This window comes from Diceros bicornis, chromosome 35, assembly GCF_020826845.1.
Source record: "Diceros bicornis minor isolate mBicDic1 chromosome 35, mDicBic1.mat.cur, whole genome shotgun sequence".
Taxonomy (NCBI): Eukaryota; Metazoa; Chordata; class Mammalia; order Perissodactyla; family Rhinocerotidae; genus Diceros; species Diceros bicornis.
The window spans coordinates 11,341,655-11,360,621 of record NC_080774.1 but is presented as its reverse complement, the minus strand read 5'-3'; the positions used below and the strand labels follow the sequence as shown (position 1 = coordinate 11,360,621).

The window sequence follows — 18,967 nt, the reverse complement described above, 5'->3', positions numbered from 1 at the left end:
AAGAAATACAGTCATACTGAAAACCACAGGTTTGAACCCGGCTGGACCACATTCCAGCGATGTGACTCTGGGCAGGTTAAGTCATCTTCCTGTGCCTCAGTTTCCCCATCTATAGAACAGCATTGATAATAATGGCTGCCACTTCATGGTGCCTTTGTGAATGTTGAAGAAGAAAATGTGAGTAGAAAGATCTTAGAAGTTTCTGGCACATGACAAACTGTTGGTAAAGACTGGTGATATCGTCCTCGCCTGCGCTGGCCCAAGAAGTGACAGGACATCCCCCTCTCCCTCCTGACCAGGTCCCCCAGGTAGGGGAAGCCCTGTTAGGAGCTCGGCATGGCTGGATTCCCCAGAGACCAGAGGTTTGACTCCCTGGCTTTGTGGCCCAGCTGTGTGACGTGGAAAGAGTGGCTTCACCACAGTGCCAGCCTCAAGGCCGCTGTGTGCCTCTATGAGCTCATGGAGGGGAAACACTGCACCCGCCCGCCAGAGTCACAGATTCAACTCAGAAAGTGTTTATTGGCCAGGGCTGCAGGGGAGCCAAAGGGAGCAGTTCAGGAGTGCTTCCTGCAGGAGGTGGCCAGCACAGGGCACAGGGCAGCTTCCGCAGCCATCCACCAGCACAGAGGCCCCTCAGCCAGCTACAGGGGTCTCCACCGCAGACCAGGAGCCCTCAGCTCTGGCCCAGCTGAGCTCTCAGAGCCTGCAGCTGTCGGCTGTCAATGCTGTTGCCTCCGCACACGATGACCACAACCGGGGCCAGGGAGGGGCGCAGGCGGCCCTCAGCCTGGAGCCTCTGCAGGAGGCCTGAGTAGATGGCAGCCAAGGATGCCCCGCAGGCAGGCTCCACCAGCATACGCTCGTCATCTGCCCGGAGCAGGGGAACGGGGGTGGGGGGGGGGGGAGAGGAGGGAAAGAGAGGAACAGCAGTTAGTGCTCAGCAGGATCTGGGCACCACAAACCCAGGAAGCCAGCCGGCCAGCCTGCCTTCCATCCACCCATCTCAAAATCCGTCATTTGTCGGGCTCTCTCTCCATCCATCAACCTGACCATCTCTCCCTCCATCCACCCCCCTTCATCTACCTATCCATCCATCCATTCCTCTATCCATCATTTGACTGTCTGTCTGTCCATCCATCAGTGTATCCATCAATCAATGTATCCATCCATCCATCCATCCATTCATCCATCCATCCATCCCCTATCCATCATGTGCCTGTCTGTCTGTCCATCCGTCAGTGTATCCATCAATCAATTTATCCATCCATCCATCCATTCATCCATCCATCCCCTATCCATCATTGGACTGTCTGTCTGTCTGTCCATCAATGTGTCCATTAATCAATGTGTCCCTCCATCCATCCATTTTCTACCTGTTCACTCACTCATACATTCATCCATCAATTCAGCAAATATTTATTGAATGCCCACCCCCTGCCAGGCCCTGTGTTAGGTGGGCCCCGGGGACACAACAGTGAATAAGACACACCAGCTCCCCCCCTCACAGAGTTCACAGTCCAGTGATGTAGGTGGACAAGAACCAGGTGGTTACGAACGGAGGGATTGGTGCATAGGAAGTCTCCAACCTAGGCAAGGTGGGGTGGGAGATGGGAGGAGGCTTCCTGGAGGAGGTGCCATGATGGCTGAGTAGCCTTGAGACATGTGAAATCCACAGGGAGCAGGGCCGGGGTGGGCAGCCAGAGGGAAGAAGAGCATGACAAAAGTCTGGAGGCTGGAGACAGCGCAGCATACTCCTTCTTCCCCGCACTCCCAGCCCTTCCCTCTACTCAGTACGCACTTATTGCATAATTACCGCACAGCCAGCCCTGCGACAGGCGCTGAGGACACAGACAAGAGAGACACGCTCTCACTAGAAGATGGAGGGATGCTGAGCCCGGGGGTGGGCGTGGGGCAGTGCTCACTCACCCAGGAACCTCTGCACGGCACTCACAGCCTCCGTGTCCTCCACCACCTCAGAGAAGATTTCAAACTCCTTCGTGCACTCCAGGGCCCGCGCAACCACCGTCTTGGCACCCAGGGACCTGGCCACGCTGCAGGGGATGGGGACAGGGGTGCAGGAGGGCAGGGGAAAGCTGGGGAATCAGATCTCCCCACAGGGACCCAGCTCTCCCCAGCCCCGGCCCCCTCCTGTCCTGTGATAGGCGTGGCTCACAGAGGAGGCGCTCAAAACTTGTGTGTCCCATGAATGACAGACAAACACACACCACTCTCTCTGACTCTACAACCCTGACCGTGCCATTACCCCCAGGAAGCAAGCATGGAAAAGGACTCTTTTTCATTTTATTCATTAATAACCGTTTATCTTGTCTGTACTATAGCAAATATTGATTGAATGTTGAGATGGCATGCATTTTCTGTTTTAATCCTCACAACCTCCGTTTGAGTTGAAACTTATGAACTCCATGTTGCAGGTGAGGAAACAGAAGCTCAGGGAGGTTAAGGAACTGGCTCAGAATGAGTCAGAATATGACTTTATTTGGAAATAGGATCTTTGCAGATGTAATTATTTAAGATAAGGTCATATCGGATTAGGGTGGACCCTAGATCCACTGACTGGTGTCCTTATAAGAAGAGGACAGACCCACAGAGAAGGCGACCACGTGAAGACAGCAGGAGAGGGATGTAGCTACAAGCCAAGGAATGCCGAGTATTGCCAATAACACCAGAAGCTGGAAGAGGCAAGGAAGGATCCCCCTCTAGAGCTGTCAGAGGGAGCACAGCTCTACTGACACCTTGATTTCAGACTTCTAGCTTCCGGGACTGTGAGAGAATCAATTTCTGTTGTTGTAAGTCACCTAGCTTGTGGTCATTTCTACGGCAGCCCTAGGAAACTAACACAGCATCCATGATGATGGTGGTGGTGGCGATGAGGAAGGATGTAAGATGAGGCGGGGTCTGGAGGCTGGACCACTCTCAGTTTGTTTCTAGGAACTTTTCCTCAGTTGAATTAAAATCAGTTACAAAAAGCAATGCGGAAAAAGTTCTCTAACAATGTTGCAGAAAAAAATGAAACTATGTTTATGATACATAATATGAACTAGAAGAATAGAGGTTACAAAACTGCAGAAGGATATAATCGCAACTTTTAAAAATATATAATCAATTCATTCATGCATGTCACAAACATTTATTGAGCACCTACTGTGTGCCAGGTCCATTTCACTTGTATGTAACTATGCATGCACAGGGGGTAAAAACAAAGACTAGGGGCCGGCCCCATGGCTTAGCGGTTAAGTGTGCGCGCTCCGCTGCTGGCGGCCAGGGGATCAGATCCTGGGCGCGCACCAACGCACCACTTCTCCAGCCATGCTGAGGCCGCGTCCCACATACAGCAACTAGAAGGATGTGCAGCTATGACATACAACTATCTACTGGGGCTTTGGGGCAAAAAAAAAAAGGAGGAGGATTGACAATAGATGTTAGCTCAGGGCCGGTCTTCCTCAGCAAAAAAGGAGGATTAGCATGGACGTTAGCTCAGGGCTGATCTTCCTCACAGAAAAAAAAAAAATCAAAGACTGGGAAAAATGCAACCCATTGTTCATCTTTGGATGGTGGGACTGAGGGTGACATTTTGTTGTCCATTGCTTACTGCTCGCCTACATTTTCCACATCTGCAACACACTCGGATTGCTTTCGTAATGATGCAGACCAACGAAAGCTTGTTTTGTTAATTGAGGTGATTTAAATGAATCATATCCTTCAGCTACTTTTCCAGCCCTGCCTTCTAATTTAGATCCACATTACTGTGGTGTAGTCTCAGGTGAAGGAGACCCTCTAGGGTGCTCCCGCCCCCACGGGTTGGGGCTGGGATGCCTTAGGGCAGCAACTCCCCACCCTCTGGTCCCTCACAAATGCCCCCAGCCTGCACCTACCTGGTGATGTCCGGCAGTGTGACCAGCCTGCCCGCCTGGACGGCCGCATTGAAACAGTGAGCCCCTCGGGTCTCCATGGCGATGATGGGCACGTGCTGCCAGCCCACCTCCGCCAGGCCAGCCGACACCCCAGCCAGGAGCCCCCCGCCCCCCACCGACAGCACCACGGCCCCTGGCGGGGTCCCCAGCTCTGCCTTCAGCTCCTGCACGAGGCTGGCATGGCCTTCCCTGGGAGGGGAGTGGGAGGAAAGCAGGGTGAGGGGCTCCGGGTCCCAAAGGCTCACATACACACAGACCCCCCTCATCGCCATCCCCTCTCCACCCACAGCAAGGGGGGAGGAGACTCTGCAGCACTTGGTGCACTCAGCTTTTGTCTGCTTTTTCCATTTATTCATCCACTCATTCTTCCCTCCTCCATCAACCTCCCAGCCACTTTCTCAGACATTATCCCATTTAATCCCCTCTGCGAGCTTGGAAAGAGGCAACATTTGTATGTGTGTCTGTGTGTCTGTGTGTGTGTGTGTGTCTGTGTGTGTCTGTGTGTGTGTCTGTGTGTGTGTGTGGTTAAGAGGGGACCAGCATATCACTTGGAAGCAGCCTGCCTCAAGCCCTGGGCCTGGGACTTAATGTCCCTGCCACTTACTAGCTGTGTGATCTCCAGCAAGTTGCTTGACTCCTCTGTACTCAGTTTCCTCACCTGTAAAACAGGCATAAAACACCCACCTCTAGGGCTTCAGGGAGGATGAAATGGAATAAATGTGTCCCAACGTACACACTCAATAAAGGGAATGAATTATTGGCATTTCCATTTAACACATGTGGAAACTGAGGCACGGGTCAATGAGATGCTTTGCACAAAGTCACACAACTCACAAGTGGCAGAAGCGAGGTCTGAACCCAGGTGTGTCTGGTTTTGAAGCCTCTTCTACTCTCTGGGCCTCAGTTTCCCCTTCTGTCCAGTGGGAGGACCCTAACTCAACAAGGGTCTCAGCTCTGAGCTCTGTGGGGGGAGGACACCAGCCTTACCATATCAGAGGGTGGTTGAACGGGGAGACGTTCTCCCAGCCATCCCTTTTAGCCAACTCTTGTGCTCTCAGATTGGCCTCATCCCAGACCTGAAGAGAAACCGAAGGTCTCAGGAGACCTGAGTCAGACCGCGGTTGGTGCAGAGCCTGTACTCTCCTGGACGGCCCCAGGGTCAGTGGGCTGGGGAGAACCCGAGGGTGAGACCCGAGCTGATATCAGGCCCCTCGCCTCCCAGGACAAGGGCAGCTGCTTCCGGGTGGATACATGTGTGCTTTCCACAATCCCACAGGACCCGTCTTGCTGCCGAGCTGTGTGAGAACGGAGCCAGCCAGCCTGTGATGTTGGGGAAGGGAACTAGGCGGTTTTCACTCCTAACCAACCAGGAGGGGAGAAGCCCCCTCAAATTAGAGCCGCAAATAGCAACTCAACCCTCACAAATTGTGTCCATGAAAACCAGCGATGGCTCAGCTGGTGACCTGCCAGTCGGGTTTAGGCAGCCAGAGAGGCGGCCTGGATCTCAACAGAGCCGACTACCTCAGGGCGGGTTTCTTTTCTCACTGGCTCGGCACCTGTGGCAGAGGTCCCTGCCCCTGCAGACCACCCCAAGGTCACCTGCAGGTGTTCTCTCGCTATGGGACTTTGCTGGGCAGTGGACAAGGCAGAGAGCAAATGCAAAGGGAAAGACCCTCCAAGAACGACCCTCTGACCCTCACCAGGCTGTGCTCTACACAGCAGCCCAGAGGGCCCCTGGGGGACTGACCAGTTGCCCGCGGAGGTGACCTGCTCATTCACACACCCCCTTCCCTTCCCTGACTCATCTCCACCCTCCCCTATCCATGTCTCCTGCAATCGCCTCCAAATAAACCACACGCCCCAAGATTCTCTCAGGGTCTGCACCCCTTCAGAGGGACCCCACACCAGCCACTCTCGGCAGAAGCTAAATGGTCAATAACAGCCTCCTCTCCCAAGGGTAGGGCGACAGGGGGCCAGAAAGAGCCTTTGCCCTTCTTCTGGCACGCTGCAGTGCCCACTCTGTGCCCAGGCCTGGGCGAGGGGCCTCAGAGAAGACAGAGAAGTCGTCTCTGCCCACCAGCAATCACCCGTGCAGCTGAGGAGATGGCCCCATTCTCTTGAGTTATTGAGACAAAAATGAGATCTGAAACTGTGCCGCCCTTGAGGCCTCTTCCCTGGGGGTCCAGAGCAGCCTCCACTCTGGCCCCTGCCTCCTGTCCCACCCACTGCCATCCATTGCCGCCAGACTGAAAATCCAACCACGTCCCTCCCCTGCTCAAAATCCTCCCATGGCTCCCCATGGCCCTCAGGTTAACACCCACGTTAGCCTTACCTACAGCCGCCCTGTCTGATCAGGCACCGTCCCCCTCTTTGGCCTCACCTTTCAGCACCATCCCCCTAGATGCTGGGCTGCAGCTGGAACGCACCAGGATCACCACATTTCCATGACTTTCTCCCTTTCCTCTGCCCACAATCCCTCTCTCTCTTCTCGCCACTGGGAAGACTCATATGTCTCCTTCAAGATGAGTTCAGGAGACTCTGCTCAGGGAGCCTTTCCTGGATCCCATCCCCAAGTCTGAGGCATAGCCCGGCAGTAGTTTGGACCATTGCCCAATTCTCCACCCCTCCCTCTGTTAGAATCACACATCCACACCCTTTGCCCTGCAACTTTGCTGTTCTTCCTACCGGAGTGGGTGGAGTACGTTTCTCCATCCCACTGATGCTGGTCTCGGCCATGTGACTCGCTTTAGCCAAAGGCACATGGCAGAAGTGACAATGTCACAGTTCTGAGCCGAGGCCTTACAAGGCACGGCATGCTTCCTCTCACTTCTCTTGCCATTGACCTTGAGAAGAACGTGCCCCAGGTGGCCGCTGGGCAAGGAAGATGAGGGGCACGTGTGCAGACCTTGGTCTTGCCTGCAGCCAGAAGCAGAAGTACCCCAGCCCACTCACAAACCCGTGAGCAAGAGAGAGAATGTTTCTCGTAAGCTGTTGACATCTGGGGGCTGTTTGTTATGCAGCATTATCTAGCAGCATTAGCTGGGTAAAACAATATGCCTTCTCTGTTCTCCCTCAGTGCTCTGTGCTTCTCCATCACAGCACTCACCATGTTCTGTTATCATCATCTGGTCACCTGTGTGTCTCCCCAACAATACTTTGAGCTTCATGAGAGTAGGGACCAAGTCTTACTTTCTCTGTATTCCTAGCTCTGTCTAACATAGTGCAGGAACATAGTATGTGTTCAGTAAATGGATGGAAAGAAGGGAGAGGAAGAAAAGGTGATGGGATGATAGAAGGATGGAAGGATGGATGGATGGATGGATGGATGGATGGATGGATGGATGGAAGGAAGGAAGGAAGGATGGATGGATGGATGGATGGATGGATGGATGGATGGATGGATGGATGGAAGGATGGATGGATGGATGGAAGGATGGATGGATGGATGGATGGATGGATGGATGGATGGATGGATGGATGGAAGGAAGGATGGATGGATGGATGGATGGATGGATGGATGGATGGATGGATGGATAGATGGATGGATGGAAGGAAGGAAGGAAGGATGGATGGAAGGATGGGAGAAAGGGTGATGGATGAGAGGATGGTTGAATGGATGAACAGAGGAAGGAAGGAAGAGGGGAGGAAGAAAGGATGATGTGATGATGGAAGATGGCTGGCTGGATGAGTGGATAGATGGAAGAAAGGGAGAAAGGGTGATGGATAGGAGGGTGGTTGAATGGATGCATGAACAGAGGAAAGAAGGAAGGAAGGAAGGAAGGAAGGAAGGAAGGGAGGGAGGGAGGGAGGGAGGGAGGGAGGGAGGAAGGAAGGGAGGGAGGGAGGGAGGGAGGGAAGGAGGGAGGGAGGGAGGAGACTGTATACACTAAGTACTTGGAGACCAGCTTTCGGGTACCATGGTGTGGCTTTTAGTTTTAATTTTGATGGTTTTAAAATGTCTATTTTCCAGAGATGATTTTTTTTTTCTTTTTTCAGGGTGGGTAGAAGGATTACATGTTTGTGTCTATGTTCCTTTGGTAACAAAATGCTATCCTGTCAGTGGGCATCTTTCACGTTGGGGTGGTATCAGAGTGAGAAATGATGCTGCCACCATCTTTCTGTACATCTTTTGTCTTATTGAATGGCAAGAATTTTAAAGTGGATAATACCAAGTGTTAGTGAGGCTGTAGGGGGCTAGACACGCTCCTGGTAACCTCAGGGTCCCAGTTCCTCCTGGGTTCGTGAGGGGGACGTCTTCTCAGGGTGGGGAGAGGCAAGTCGAGGGGTCCCCGCCCTCCATATACATCACAAGCCCTCCCACCCCTCAGCTCAGCCATCCTCGGAGAGGACTGTCCCAGGCATAGTCCCTCAAAAGGAAGAGGAGACGGAATCTCGCAGGGGTCGGGGAGGTGAAGGGGAACAGCCCGCTCCAGCTGGCTTCCCCTTCCTGGGGTCCTTACCTTTCCAGTCAGCTGGACCTCAGCCCCCTGCCCCTGCAGCCTCCTCACCACCTGCAGGGAGGTGCCCTCCGGGAGCACGATGGTGACGGGAATGCCCAGCTTCCGAGCTGAGTAAGCAGCAGCCATGCCTGCATTGCCCCCTGTGGAGGCAGCAGAAGGGGGTGCCGGGGGCAGTGCTGCATTAGCCTGTTGACACACTTCCCCTCCTCCTCCATTTCCCTCTGGGAGTCACTCCTTCCCACTCATACGCCCCACCTTTGAGTCCTGTCCCTGGCCCAGAGGTGGACACATGATCTAGATTGAGTCAATCAGAGAACTCAATCCCCTGACCCGAGATTGACTTAGGGACGAGTACATGACCCAAGCTGGGCCAAAAAGACCAATTCATGGATTGAGGAGAGCCGTCAGGAAGGGGGTGCTCCCTTTTCACTAGGATTGGTAGAATAGTAAGGCTCAAGCCTCGAACTCCTGATGGCCATCTTGAGGCCTCTGCCATGAGGCCTGTATGAGAATAATGCTAGTATAGAGGAAAGAGAAGCCAAGAGAAGGAGAGATACACAGGAGAGCTCCTAGATCCAGCTGTACCTGAAAGCCTCTTATTCCAAGAATTTTCAGTTCTTGGAGCCTGTGGCTTAAACTTGTATGAATTGGGTTTCTGTCACCTACTTCCATGAGTCCTGAATGATGGGAAGAATGCTGGGAGGGGACATACGAAGTGGCCATCTGACCATGACCTTGATGAGGAGGCTGAGCCCTGGACATCTACTGCTGCTCCAGCCAGCTCTTCCTCCCCCACACCCAGCCCTGAGGACCTTCATGAGCAGAAAGGTGTGGGGTCACCTGAGGCACACACCAGGTGTCTGCATCCCTTCTTGGCCACCTGGGAAAAGAAGGAATGGGGTTGGGGGCTAACCCAAGCAGGTGTCACGGAGGCCTGTGCAGGATGGAGTTCGAACCTCCCCATCCCACTCAACATTGCTCACCCCTCACCCTGCCCACAGCTCTTCCCTCCCTTCTGTACAAGTTCACATCTCCCCTCCTGCCCTTGCCCCTCCCACCTCGCAGCCCTCACCCCTCCTCTCCATCCTGTACAACTTCGCTTCTCCCCTCCTGCCCACACAGCCTCACCTCCTGGCAGAAATGCCCGATGCCCCGGATCTTGAAGGAGCCGGTCGGCTGCACATTCTCACACTTGAGGAGGACAGTCGTGCCCGCCACCTGGGACAGTGCCCAGCTCTCCAGCAGAGGCGTGACCGTGTGGAAGCGCTCACCCTTAGCACGCGCTGCCGGGGAGCCCTCCATTCCAGCCAGCGCCGAGACGGCCTGCAGGGGGACACGAATGTCACAGCCCAGGCAGCGCCAGTCAAGAGCCCCTCAACCAGAACAGGGCGGGGGGGGAAGCCCCTCAGCTTGGTCCCATTGCCCCATCAAAGCTGTGAGACCCCGGGCAAGTATCTGCTCCTCACTGGGCCTCAGTTTCCCCATCTGGATAAGGAGGTTTGAACCAGGGGCCCTTTTATTCTGTAACTGTGGCTGCCCACAGAGCTGGGGACACAGAACGTGGCCAATACGTGGTGGTGTACGAGAGTGGAAGCATTCATTCATTCTTCATTCACTCATTCAAAAATAATTTCTTGAGCACCTACAATGTGTGAGGTGGTTCCAGGTTTTGGGATGCAGGAGTGAACAAGTCAGTGGGTGGCCTCCGCTTTGTCACATTCTACTTGAGGAGACAGAATCACAGAATTTCAAATAGGGATGACTTGGGGGTGTATTTTAGCGAGACCGGTCGGGAAAGACCTCTCCCAGAAAGAAACTTTTTTAAAACTTTTATTATGGAAAATTTAAACATAGCAAAAGTATGGAGAACTGTAGAATGAACCTCCTGTGCAGCCATCACTCAGTTCCGGCAATCAACTCATGGCCTGCCTTGTTTCATCTGTATCTCGACCCACTCTCCCTTCCTGTATCATTTTTCTTCCTTTTTTATTATTAAATTTTCCCCCTGTATTATTTCATCTGCAAATATTTCAGCACGCACCCCTAAAAGTAAAGAACTTTTTTTCTGGCAAGGTTTATTTTATTTTTTTATTGAGATATAATTGACATATAACATTATATTAGTTTCAAGTAGACAACAATGATTTAATATTTGTATATATTGTGAAATGATCACCACAATAATTCTAGTTAACGTCTCTCACCATACATAGTAACAAAATCTTTTTTCTTATGATGAGAACTTTTAAGACCTACTCTCTTAGCAACTTTCAAATATGCATGACAGCATTATAGTCACTGTGCTGTTCATTACATCCCCGTGACATTTATTTTATAACTGGAAGTTTGTACCTTTTGACCACAAAGAACTCTTTCTAAACAATGTAGCCACATAGTTTCACAACTGCATACATTTGTCCAAACTCATGGAATTTTAACTGAAAGTGCGCTAATTTTATTTATGTAAATTATACCTCAATGATGCTAATCTTCAAAAAACGTAATCACAATACCATTGTCACATCTAAAAATATTAATCATAATTTCTCAATATCATCAAATATCTGGTAATTGTTCAAATTTCCAATCGTCTCATAAAACGCGGTAAGTGGTCAGTTTTGCAGTTGGTGGTGGTTTGGGGTTTTTAACAGTTTGAATCAGGATGCATATCAGATCTGTGCATTTTGATTGGTTGAGAGGTTTTTTAATTCTCTTTTGATCCGTTAAGTTCTCAAAAGCGGACCTTGGAGATGAATGACAGGAAGGGAGCCGAGTGAAAAGCATTTGTGCAGCGGGGACAGCAGGTGGAACCAGCTTGAGAGAGAAATGAACTTGGGGCGTTGCAGGTGCAGAGAGAAGGGATGGGGCGTAGGAGGTGAGAGCAGGAGGCGAGCGGGGGGAGGTGGAGGGGACGTGGGGAAGGGTTCCAGCCGGCAGCGAGGAGCTAGGATGTTATGCTAATGCTGCTCGCAATGGGAGGTTTCAAGCCGAGGCGCCGGTGAGTGAGTGAGTGAGTGAATGAATGAACCAACAAGTGAGTAAGGGCGAGAAGAATAGAGGAGGAGATGAGAAGGGAGGAAAGACGGAAAGAGGAAAAAAGGAGCAAACGCAGCCACTCTTTTTTTACTCTGGGGCAGAAAAAGGTTGGCCCGCCTCCGCAGTTCCATAACTTGCCACTAGGGGGAGTGCTACCCGCCCCCCTCCAAAGTCAAGCCGGTTTCAAGTCCGCTCTTACTTAGGGCTGGAGTCCCCCCATCAGAAGGTTCCAGGTCCTGGATTTGACCCGTGTGCTTGTCGGGATGGCCCTGGGATTCCCCAGGCAGGGCAAAGCCTGAGCCACCTCCACCTGGTTCCATCAAGGGCCCTTGTCGAACTAGGCATGGCCTTGGGGGAAAGGGGCCCGTGGATCACCCAAACCCAGGATGCCCCTGCCTCTGCCTCCCCTCAGCTCTGGAGCCCGAGACTGTGAGCTTTGGGTCAATCAAAGACCAAAGTTAGAAACCAGCTTTGACCTCCTGGCTGTGTGACCCAGACAACTGTCTCAACCTCTCTGAGCCTGTTTGCCTTCCTGTAAAATGGGAATAACAATCCTCAACTCACAGATTATGGTGCAGATTGGTAATAATAATAATAGCCACTGAAGGGGAGCAGATTTTGCCACCCCAAAATATGTCTCTGGCATAAGGATTATTTTGAGCTAAAGGCATTTAAAACCCTGCAGATTCAGGAAAAGCTCTTTACCTCCCTCTCCACTGCCCAGATTTACACTGGAAAAGCGGCTGCCCCAGGAAAAGAGCTATTATTAGAGAGAGCTTTTGAGCTAAGAAACTTATCTGCATAGCAGGGCAACCTTTGTTTCCCAAACCTCTCCTCCGCCTCGCTGTGAATGGCCTCCTCCCCTCCGTGTCCCCGGACCTCTACCCCTTTCCTGGGCGCAGGAGGGTGTACAAGCCTCAATCACCCGGCTGCCCTTTGAGTCTTCATATCTTTATGGAGCTCTCATATGTATGTGATTAAATTTGTTTTTCTCCTGTTAATCTGTCATATCAATTTAATTATTAGACCCGCCACAGAACCCAGAAAGGAAGAAGCGAACATGTTTCTGCCCCTACGCTACCCTTTGTTGAGTTCCTATTGTGCACCAGACATCAGCCGAGCCCCCTGGAGGTGTTATCTCACAATGCTGGCACGCTCACCTTACTCTAGCATGTCTATAGGGCCCTGACCTGGGAACTGGGGATTCCACAAGACACACATCTACTCTTGGAGCTGATTTATAGTCTGATGGGGAGATCAGCATTCAACAAATAACTGTATAGACAAACAAAATAATCAGAAATGGTGAAAACTGCTAAGAAGGAAATGCACATATAGGGAGTCTTGAAGAGAAGAACAAGGGGACCTACTTAGGGTGGGGAGGTCAGGAACAGCCTTTTGGAGGGGGTGACCATTAAAACGGAGACCTGAAACATGAGAATGAACTAACTACATAACAGACTGGGGGAAGAGCATGTGCTTCACAGGATTGTTGTGAGGGTTAAGTGAGGCCCTTCCAGCAAGGCATCAACTCTGTGCCTGACATATCGTAATAATAGCTACTCTTTGTGTGGGACTTACTGTGAGCCAGGTGCTGTGCCAGGCCCCTTATCTATTATCTCATATAATCCTTCCAACAACCCTGAGATATGTTCAACTATTAATTCCACTTTATAGACAATGCGACTGAGGCCCAGAGAGGTTAAGTAACTTGTCCAAGGTCACACAGTGGAAATGGCACGGCCAGAATTCAAACTGAGGCCGTGCGCTTTGGCATCTGTGCTCTTAACCCCCATGCCATACTTCCTCTATTATACTAGGGTTATTATTATTATTATTAAAGGGGTGAGCATTTCATACTTAATTGCCAGTGGTCCTTAGGAGCCAAATGCACCTGGCTCAGTCCCCAGGCCCCCCAGCCTTCTCGGTTATAGGAACCACCCACAAGACGACAGCAGGCATCAGTTAAATGAACGAGGCCCGGGTTGCCAACAGCCTTGTCAGCCCAGACGCCCATGAGGGCACAGGCCTCCCAGACTGAGGTCTGGGCGACATGTTGCTTCACTGCACATGGCAGCCACTGGGGTTGAGGTGGGAGCTGGGCCCTGTCTGCCGAGGAGCAGTGGGGATCCCGGGGCACAAGCACAGCCTCAGCCGAGCGGCTGTCCCTCGCTGGGCCTCGCCTGCCACTTCTGTGAATTGGGGTCAAGACCTTCCACCTTCTCCACCGCCCGTGTCCCTCGGGCTTTTCCAGGGGCCGCCTGGGTGACTCTCACAGCTGTATCCCTGTGCCGAGTTGGGAAAGCTTGGCCGGCTCTCGGCTGGCAGCAAGCCCGGCCCTGCCACGGCGGCCAGCAGGCCCTGCCCCAGACCCTCAGGGCCCCGCTCAGCCCTCTTCTCCCGCAGGCTGGGCCGGGGCAGCCTGAGCTGAAGCGATATTCCCGAGAGGGCTCAGGCCTCTCTCCTCCCCTCTCATTTTCGTCCACTCAGCCAGGACTTTGCCCTAGAACCTTCCAGACTACCCTACGCTCATCTTGACACACGCACACAGAGCCCCAGGGCCCCACCTGGCCTCCAGGCCCCCTTACCTTCCTGCCCAACAGTCCCCAGACCAGCTTGGCCCCAAGCCTTGCCCGCCAGCCTGCCCTGGCACCAGCTCTGCCTGGCTTCCTGTGGCCTTGGCCCCTCCCCCTGTGTTAAAGGAACAGCTCCCAGCTGGAGGAGGGACAGGGTGCCATCAACCTTCATGGCCTCTCTGTGCGCTGTCCACGACACACGCATTATCTGGTCCCATCTGACAGATGAAGAAACTGAGGCTCAGAGAAGGGACTCGCTTAGCCAAGGCCAACCAGCCAGCGAGAGACACTCTACCCCTCACCCTGGACCATCTCTTTTGTGACACAAACATCCCCAAATCTTCTTATTGCAACCCACTGCTTGTCCCGAGTGCCAGGCCACGTCTCCTGGACCACTGTCAGGGTCAGCTTAGGTCTGAGAGGAGAAAACAAAGACAAAGAAACCATTGTTATCCACCACGTGAGAAAGGCATGTTTTCTGAAGCACCTCCTCATCCCTGATATTTTGCACCCAACATAGGAACCCAAACAATTATTTATTGTTCAGATGAATGACTCTCGCAATTCACTCATTCATTCAACAAATATTTATTGGACACCTCTGTGTGTCAAGCCCTCGGAACTCTAGCTTCAAACCAGACAGCGTGTCCCCTGCCCTCACAAAGCCCCAAGGAGCCACGGAGGGCAGTTCAGTCAGTGTGATCAGATGTGGGCAGCGGAGGTGGGGCAGGGCTGGGGGCGTCCGGAGCAGGTAGGAAGGCTTCCTGGAGGAGGGGAAGACTGAGCTGAGCCAGGAATCAAGAACATGGGGTGCAAAGGTCTGGAACTGAAAGATACGGTGTGTTGCAGGACCGGAGAAGCGTCCAATGGGACTGGGACAGAGAAGGCAGGGCTGGGGCAGCAGGCGGGGTTAGGGCTGGAGAGGTGGCAGAGACCAGAGTCCATGGGATGCTGTGGCCAATCCAGAGTCTGGACCTTACCCAGGGGCACCAGGGAGCCATGGAATGCTAGAGGCAGTGGAATGACGTGATCAGATTCACATCTTGTCTCTGTCACCAGCTCGCTGGGTGAACTTGAGTTAGCCCCATCCATCTCTGGGCCTCAGTTTCCCTATATGGAAAGTGGGAGGCAAGGTCCCAGAAGGACCTGGCAGCCCAGATGTTCTGTGCCCTTCTTGGATTCTACGTGACCTCCTCAAGTTTGATGATTAACTCCTGCCGCTCGGGGTCAAGTCGCGCTGCGTGGGCAGGATCCTTGACGAGGACTCTGGCAACTCCATTCCCTCCTCTCAGTAAACATGCACCCCTTGGGCTGGCCCCGTGGCTTAGCGGTTAAGTGCGCGCGCTCCGCTGCTAGCGGCCCGAGTTCAGATCCCGGGCGCGCACCAACTTACCACTTCGCCGGCCACGCTGAGGCCGCGTCCCACATACAGCAACTAGAGGGATGTGCAACTATGACATACAACTATCTACTGGGGCTTTGGGGGAAAAAATAAATAAATAAAATTTGAAAAAAAAAAAAAAAACATGCACCCCTCTTCGTCAGGTGTCCTGTCCTGCACTGGGGCTGGGACTGGGGGTGGTAAAACCCAGTTCGTGCCCTGAGGTGGCCCCTGGCCTGGAGAAGAGAGGAAGACACCCAATTCAGTGACAAGGCTAACAACCCTAGGAGGACGCAGAGCAGAAGGTCCCCAGAGGACGGCTGGGGTGGGATGGGGTCAGAGGGCTTCCTGGAGGAGCAGGGCCTTAGCACACACCTCAGGCTTGGACGAGAAACATGACGGCTGCATTTATTGCACGCCTACTGTACGCCAGACCTCTCATGTTGACTAGCATATCCTAAAGATATTTTAATAGTTGGATATTAATTTCTGTTTGCATTAGGATATACACACAGTCATGCCCCACATAATGACGTTTCGGTCAACGATGGACCTCATACACGATGGTGGTCCCATAGTGTGTAGTAGACCGTACCATCTAGGTTTGTGTGACTACACTCTGTGATGTTCACACAATGACGAAATCGCCTAATGATGCATTTCTCAGATGGTATCCCAGTCATTAAGCGACGCATGGCTGTATATTACATATATGTAATATCAAACCCATAATTTCATGGATATTATTGCTTAGGAAGAAGTTAAGGCAGGCACTAAAGTATAAAAGAGGAGTCTGTTTTGGGGCCAGCCTTGTGGTGCAGTGGTTAAGTGCGCGCGCTCCGCTTCGGCAGCCCAAGGGTTCGCAGGTTCAGATTCCAGGCGCGCACCGACGCACCACTTGTCAGGACATGCTGTGGCGGTGTCCCGTATAAAGTGGAGGAAGATGGGCACAGATGTTAGCCCAGGGCCAGTCTTCCTCAGCAAAAAAGAGGATTGGCAACGGATGTTAGCTCATGGCTGATCTCCTTCACAAAAAAAAAAAAAAAAAAAAAAAAACAGGAGTCTGTTTTAAAAAAATATTAACTAGTAACAATAATCGTGGTTTCTGGTCTGAAGAGGCAGTACGCCTAATGGTTAGAGCACAGACCCTGGAGCCAGACTCTGGTATAAATACCAGCTCTGCCACCTACTGGCCGTGTGAGCTTGCTTAAGTTACTTTACCTCTCTGTGCCTTGTTTCCTCAACTGTAAGATGGGGGATAAAATACCACTTCCCTAGTGGAGCCGATGTGAGGGTCAAACGAGCTCATATATGTAAGGTATTTAGAACAGTAAGTGCTCTGCGTTTGCTGTTGTTGTTATTATTACTATTACAAAAGAGGTGACAAGTTGTACACCTAAAATGAATACAATGTTATATGTCAATATTTCTCAGTGAAAAAGAAAAAAAAAGAAGTGACACAACAATGTGGCACAAATTGCAAAGATGGCTCAAGAATGTCCGAAGTTCGGGAACATGACGTCGTCATGTCACAGAATGATTACAACACCCCGGGGAGGTGGGTAACACAATGAACCCTATATCGTGGAATCAGACTTGGCGCAGAAAGGCCAAGCCACTTTCCCAAGGTCACACAGCAGTGGCAGAGCCAGGGCTCAACCCAGAGGGGCCGGGCTCCAGAGGTCCTGGCTTGGAAGGGCATGGGGTGGGGAAGCCAGGGTGGCTGCATCAGAGAGCAGATGGGGCCGGAGAGGCGAGCCAGGTCGCTGACCTGCCCCCTCCCACAGCCACCTTCGTCAGCCAGCCCCTGTCCCTGACACTTCAGGTCGCCAAACACCCACCCTGGCCAGTCCCCAGGGTTACTCATTAAGCTTCATTTCACCATCCTCACCCCCAGCTAGCCTTCCTTCCCGGGGCGAGGGAACTGCGTAGAGGGGATGGATGGAGCCTCGGACACGGGCGATTTGCAGGTTCAACCCTGTATTCTGTGTCACTTTCTAAGCCCTGGAGGCTCCGTTCCATTAATTGAGTGAAGGAAGTGAGGCTCGGGCAGTCCAGCAACCAGCCTCGCCAGTGAGTGACCCCGCTGGGATTCGGACCCTGGTGTTCTAACACCCAACACCATACAGCGTCTCAGCTGAGTTCTCAGACTCTTCAACCCTTGGCAAGATGCTAAATCCTCCCAGAGCAGAGAGGGTCTCAAACTAGCAGCCACATTTCTGCTGGCGGGAGCTGATTCACTCCGTGCTCTGTAGAGGACATGGTTCTCCATTGGCCACTGTCCCTACCTCTCCCCATTACAACCCCAAAACCCAGCAGGCCCTGCCTGGCCCCTGGAGGTATTTGAGTTTGAAACCCTTGTACAGAGGAGCCATCTCTCTCTCCTCTTGCCCCTGAAAAGGAAACGAGTCAGTTATCAAGGGGGCAGCTGAGGTACACAAAGGCGAAGAGACTTGCCCTGGGTTGCCCAACATATAGGCCACAGGACCAATGTTCGAGGGATCCAGCATCCAACCTGGATTCTCTCGTCCCGAGAGACTTCCAAATTCATAGCACTGATGTCTGAGCTGAAAGAATCTGCGAGGGCCATCTAATCCATCCTTTTTGTGGATGAGGAAACTGAGGCCCAGAGGAAAAAAGGAGACAGTTTAACATCTCCCCTCAAGCCCAAGGAAAATTCTGGTCCATGTGAACTTAGTGGACGATTAAGCCATTCACTTATGCATTCAGCAAACCTTACCCCAAACCACCAAAATCTAAGCCCTGTGAAAAGAGAAATGGAGACAAATAAGATACATTCCCGGCCCTCAAGGGGCTCACAGTCAACATGTCAGTAAATAGATACAATAAAGCTTCACCGATGCAGCAACAGAAAGTGCAAATTAGAGCAACAATAAAATACCATTTTTTAAAACTATCAAGTTGGCAAAAAAATTTAAAAGCAAAAAAACAATAACAGCCAGGGCTGGTGAGTGTGAGGGAAAATAGGCACGCTTGTATGTTGCTGGTGTGATCAGGAATTGCTACAGCCTTTTGAGAAACAGACCTGTCAATGTCTGTTACAATTAGATAAATACCCATACTTCTGACCAAGAAACCTTAATTTGGGAGATTTATTCTTTAAAAAAAAAAAATCACCAAAGGGTAGGGACATGGGGATGAGAGTGTTTATTAAAGTAGAAAAAAAACTGGAAGGGTGGATGTCTTTGAATCAGGAAATGGTTGAGTAAGTCGTAATACACCCTCACCATGGAATTTTATGCAGCCATCATAAATAAATTAGATCTAAATCTACTGACCCAAAGAGATGTTCATGATGCATTGTAACAGAAAAAGAAAAAAATATGTAGTGTTATGACTTTTTTAACAAAGAATAATAACCAAAATTGCCTGATGTGCAGTCCACGATTGTGTATACGATGGTATTATCCTGGGGTAACTGGGGAGGTGGGGCTGAGGGAGGAGCACTGGGCTGCCATTATCTCCAAGTCTCGAGATACCCTCTAAATACCATCGTCCTTCTTTCTCAGGGCAGGAAAGTGAGGCTAAGGGAAGTTGGGTGACCACCCCGAGGTCACACAG

General features: G+C 51.7%; 1 protein-coding gene across 1 annotated transcript; it reads right to left on the bottom strand.

Annotated features, from left to right (window-relative positions):
• Window positions 1-673: 673 nt before the first annotated feature.
• On the bottom strand, window positions 674-9,694 carry SDSL (serine dehydratase like). The gene is made up of 8 exons (XM_058531482.1): window positions 9,521-9,694; window positions 9,233-9,272; window positions 9,059-9,088; window positions 8,393-8,532; window positions 4,920-5,008; window positions 3,894-4,121; window positions 1,927-2,051; window positions 674-867 (listed from the first exon to the last, which is right to left on the bottom strand). Exons 1-8 carry the CDS (start codon window positions 9,692-9,694, stop codon window positions 674-676), a joined length of 1,020 nt encoding a protein of 339 aa, XP_058387465.1.
• Window positions 9,695-18,967: the final 9,273 nt, after the last annotated feature.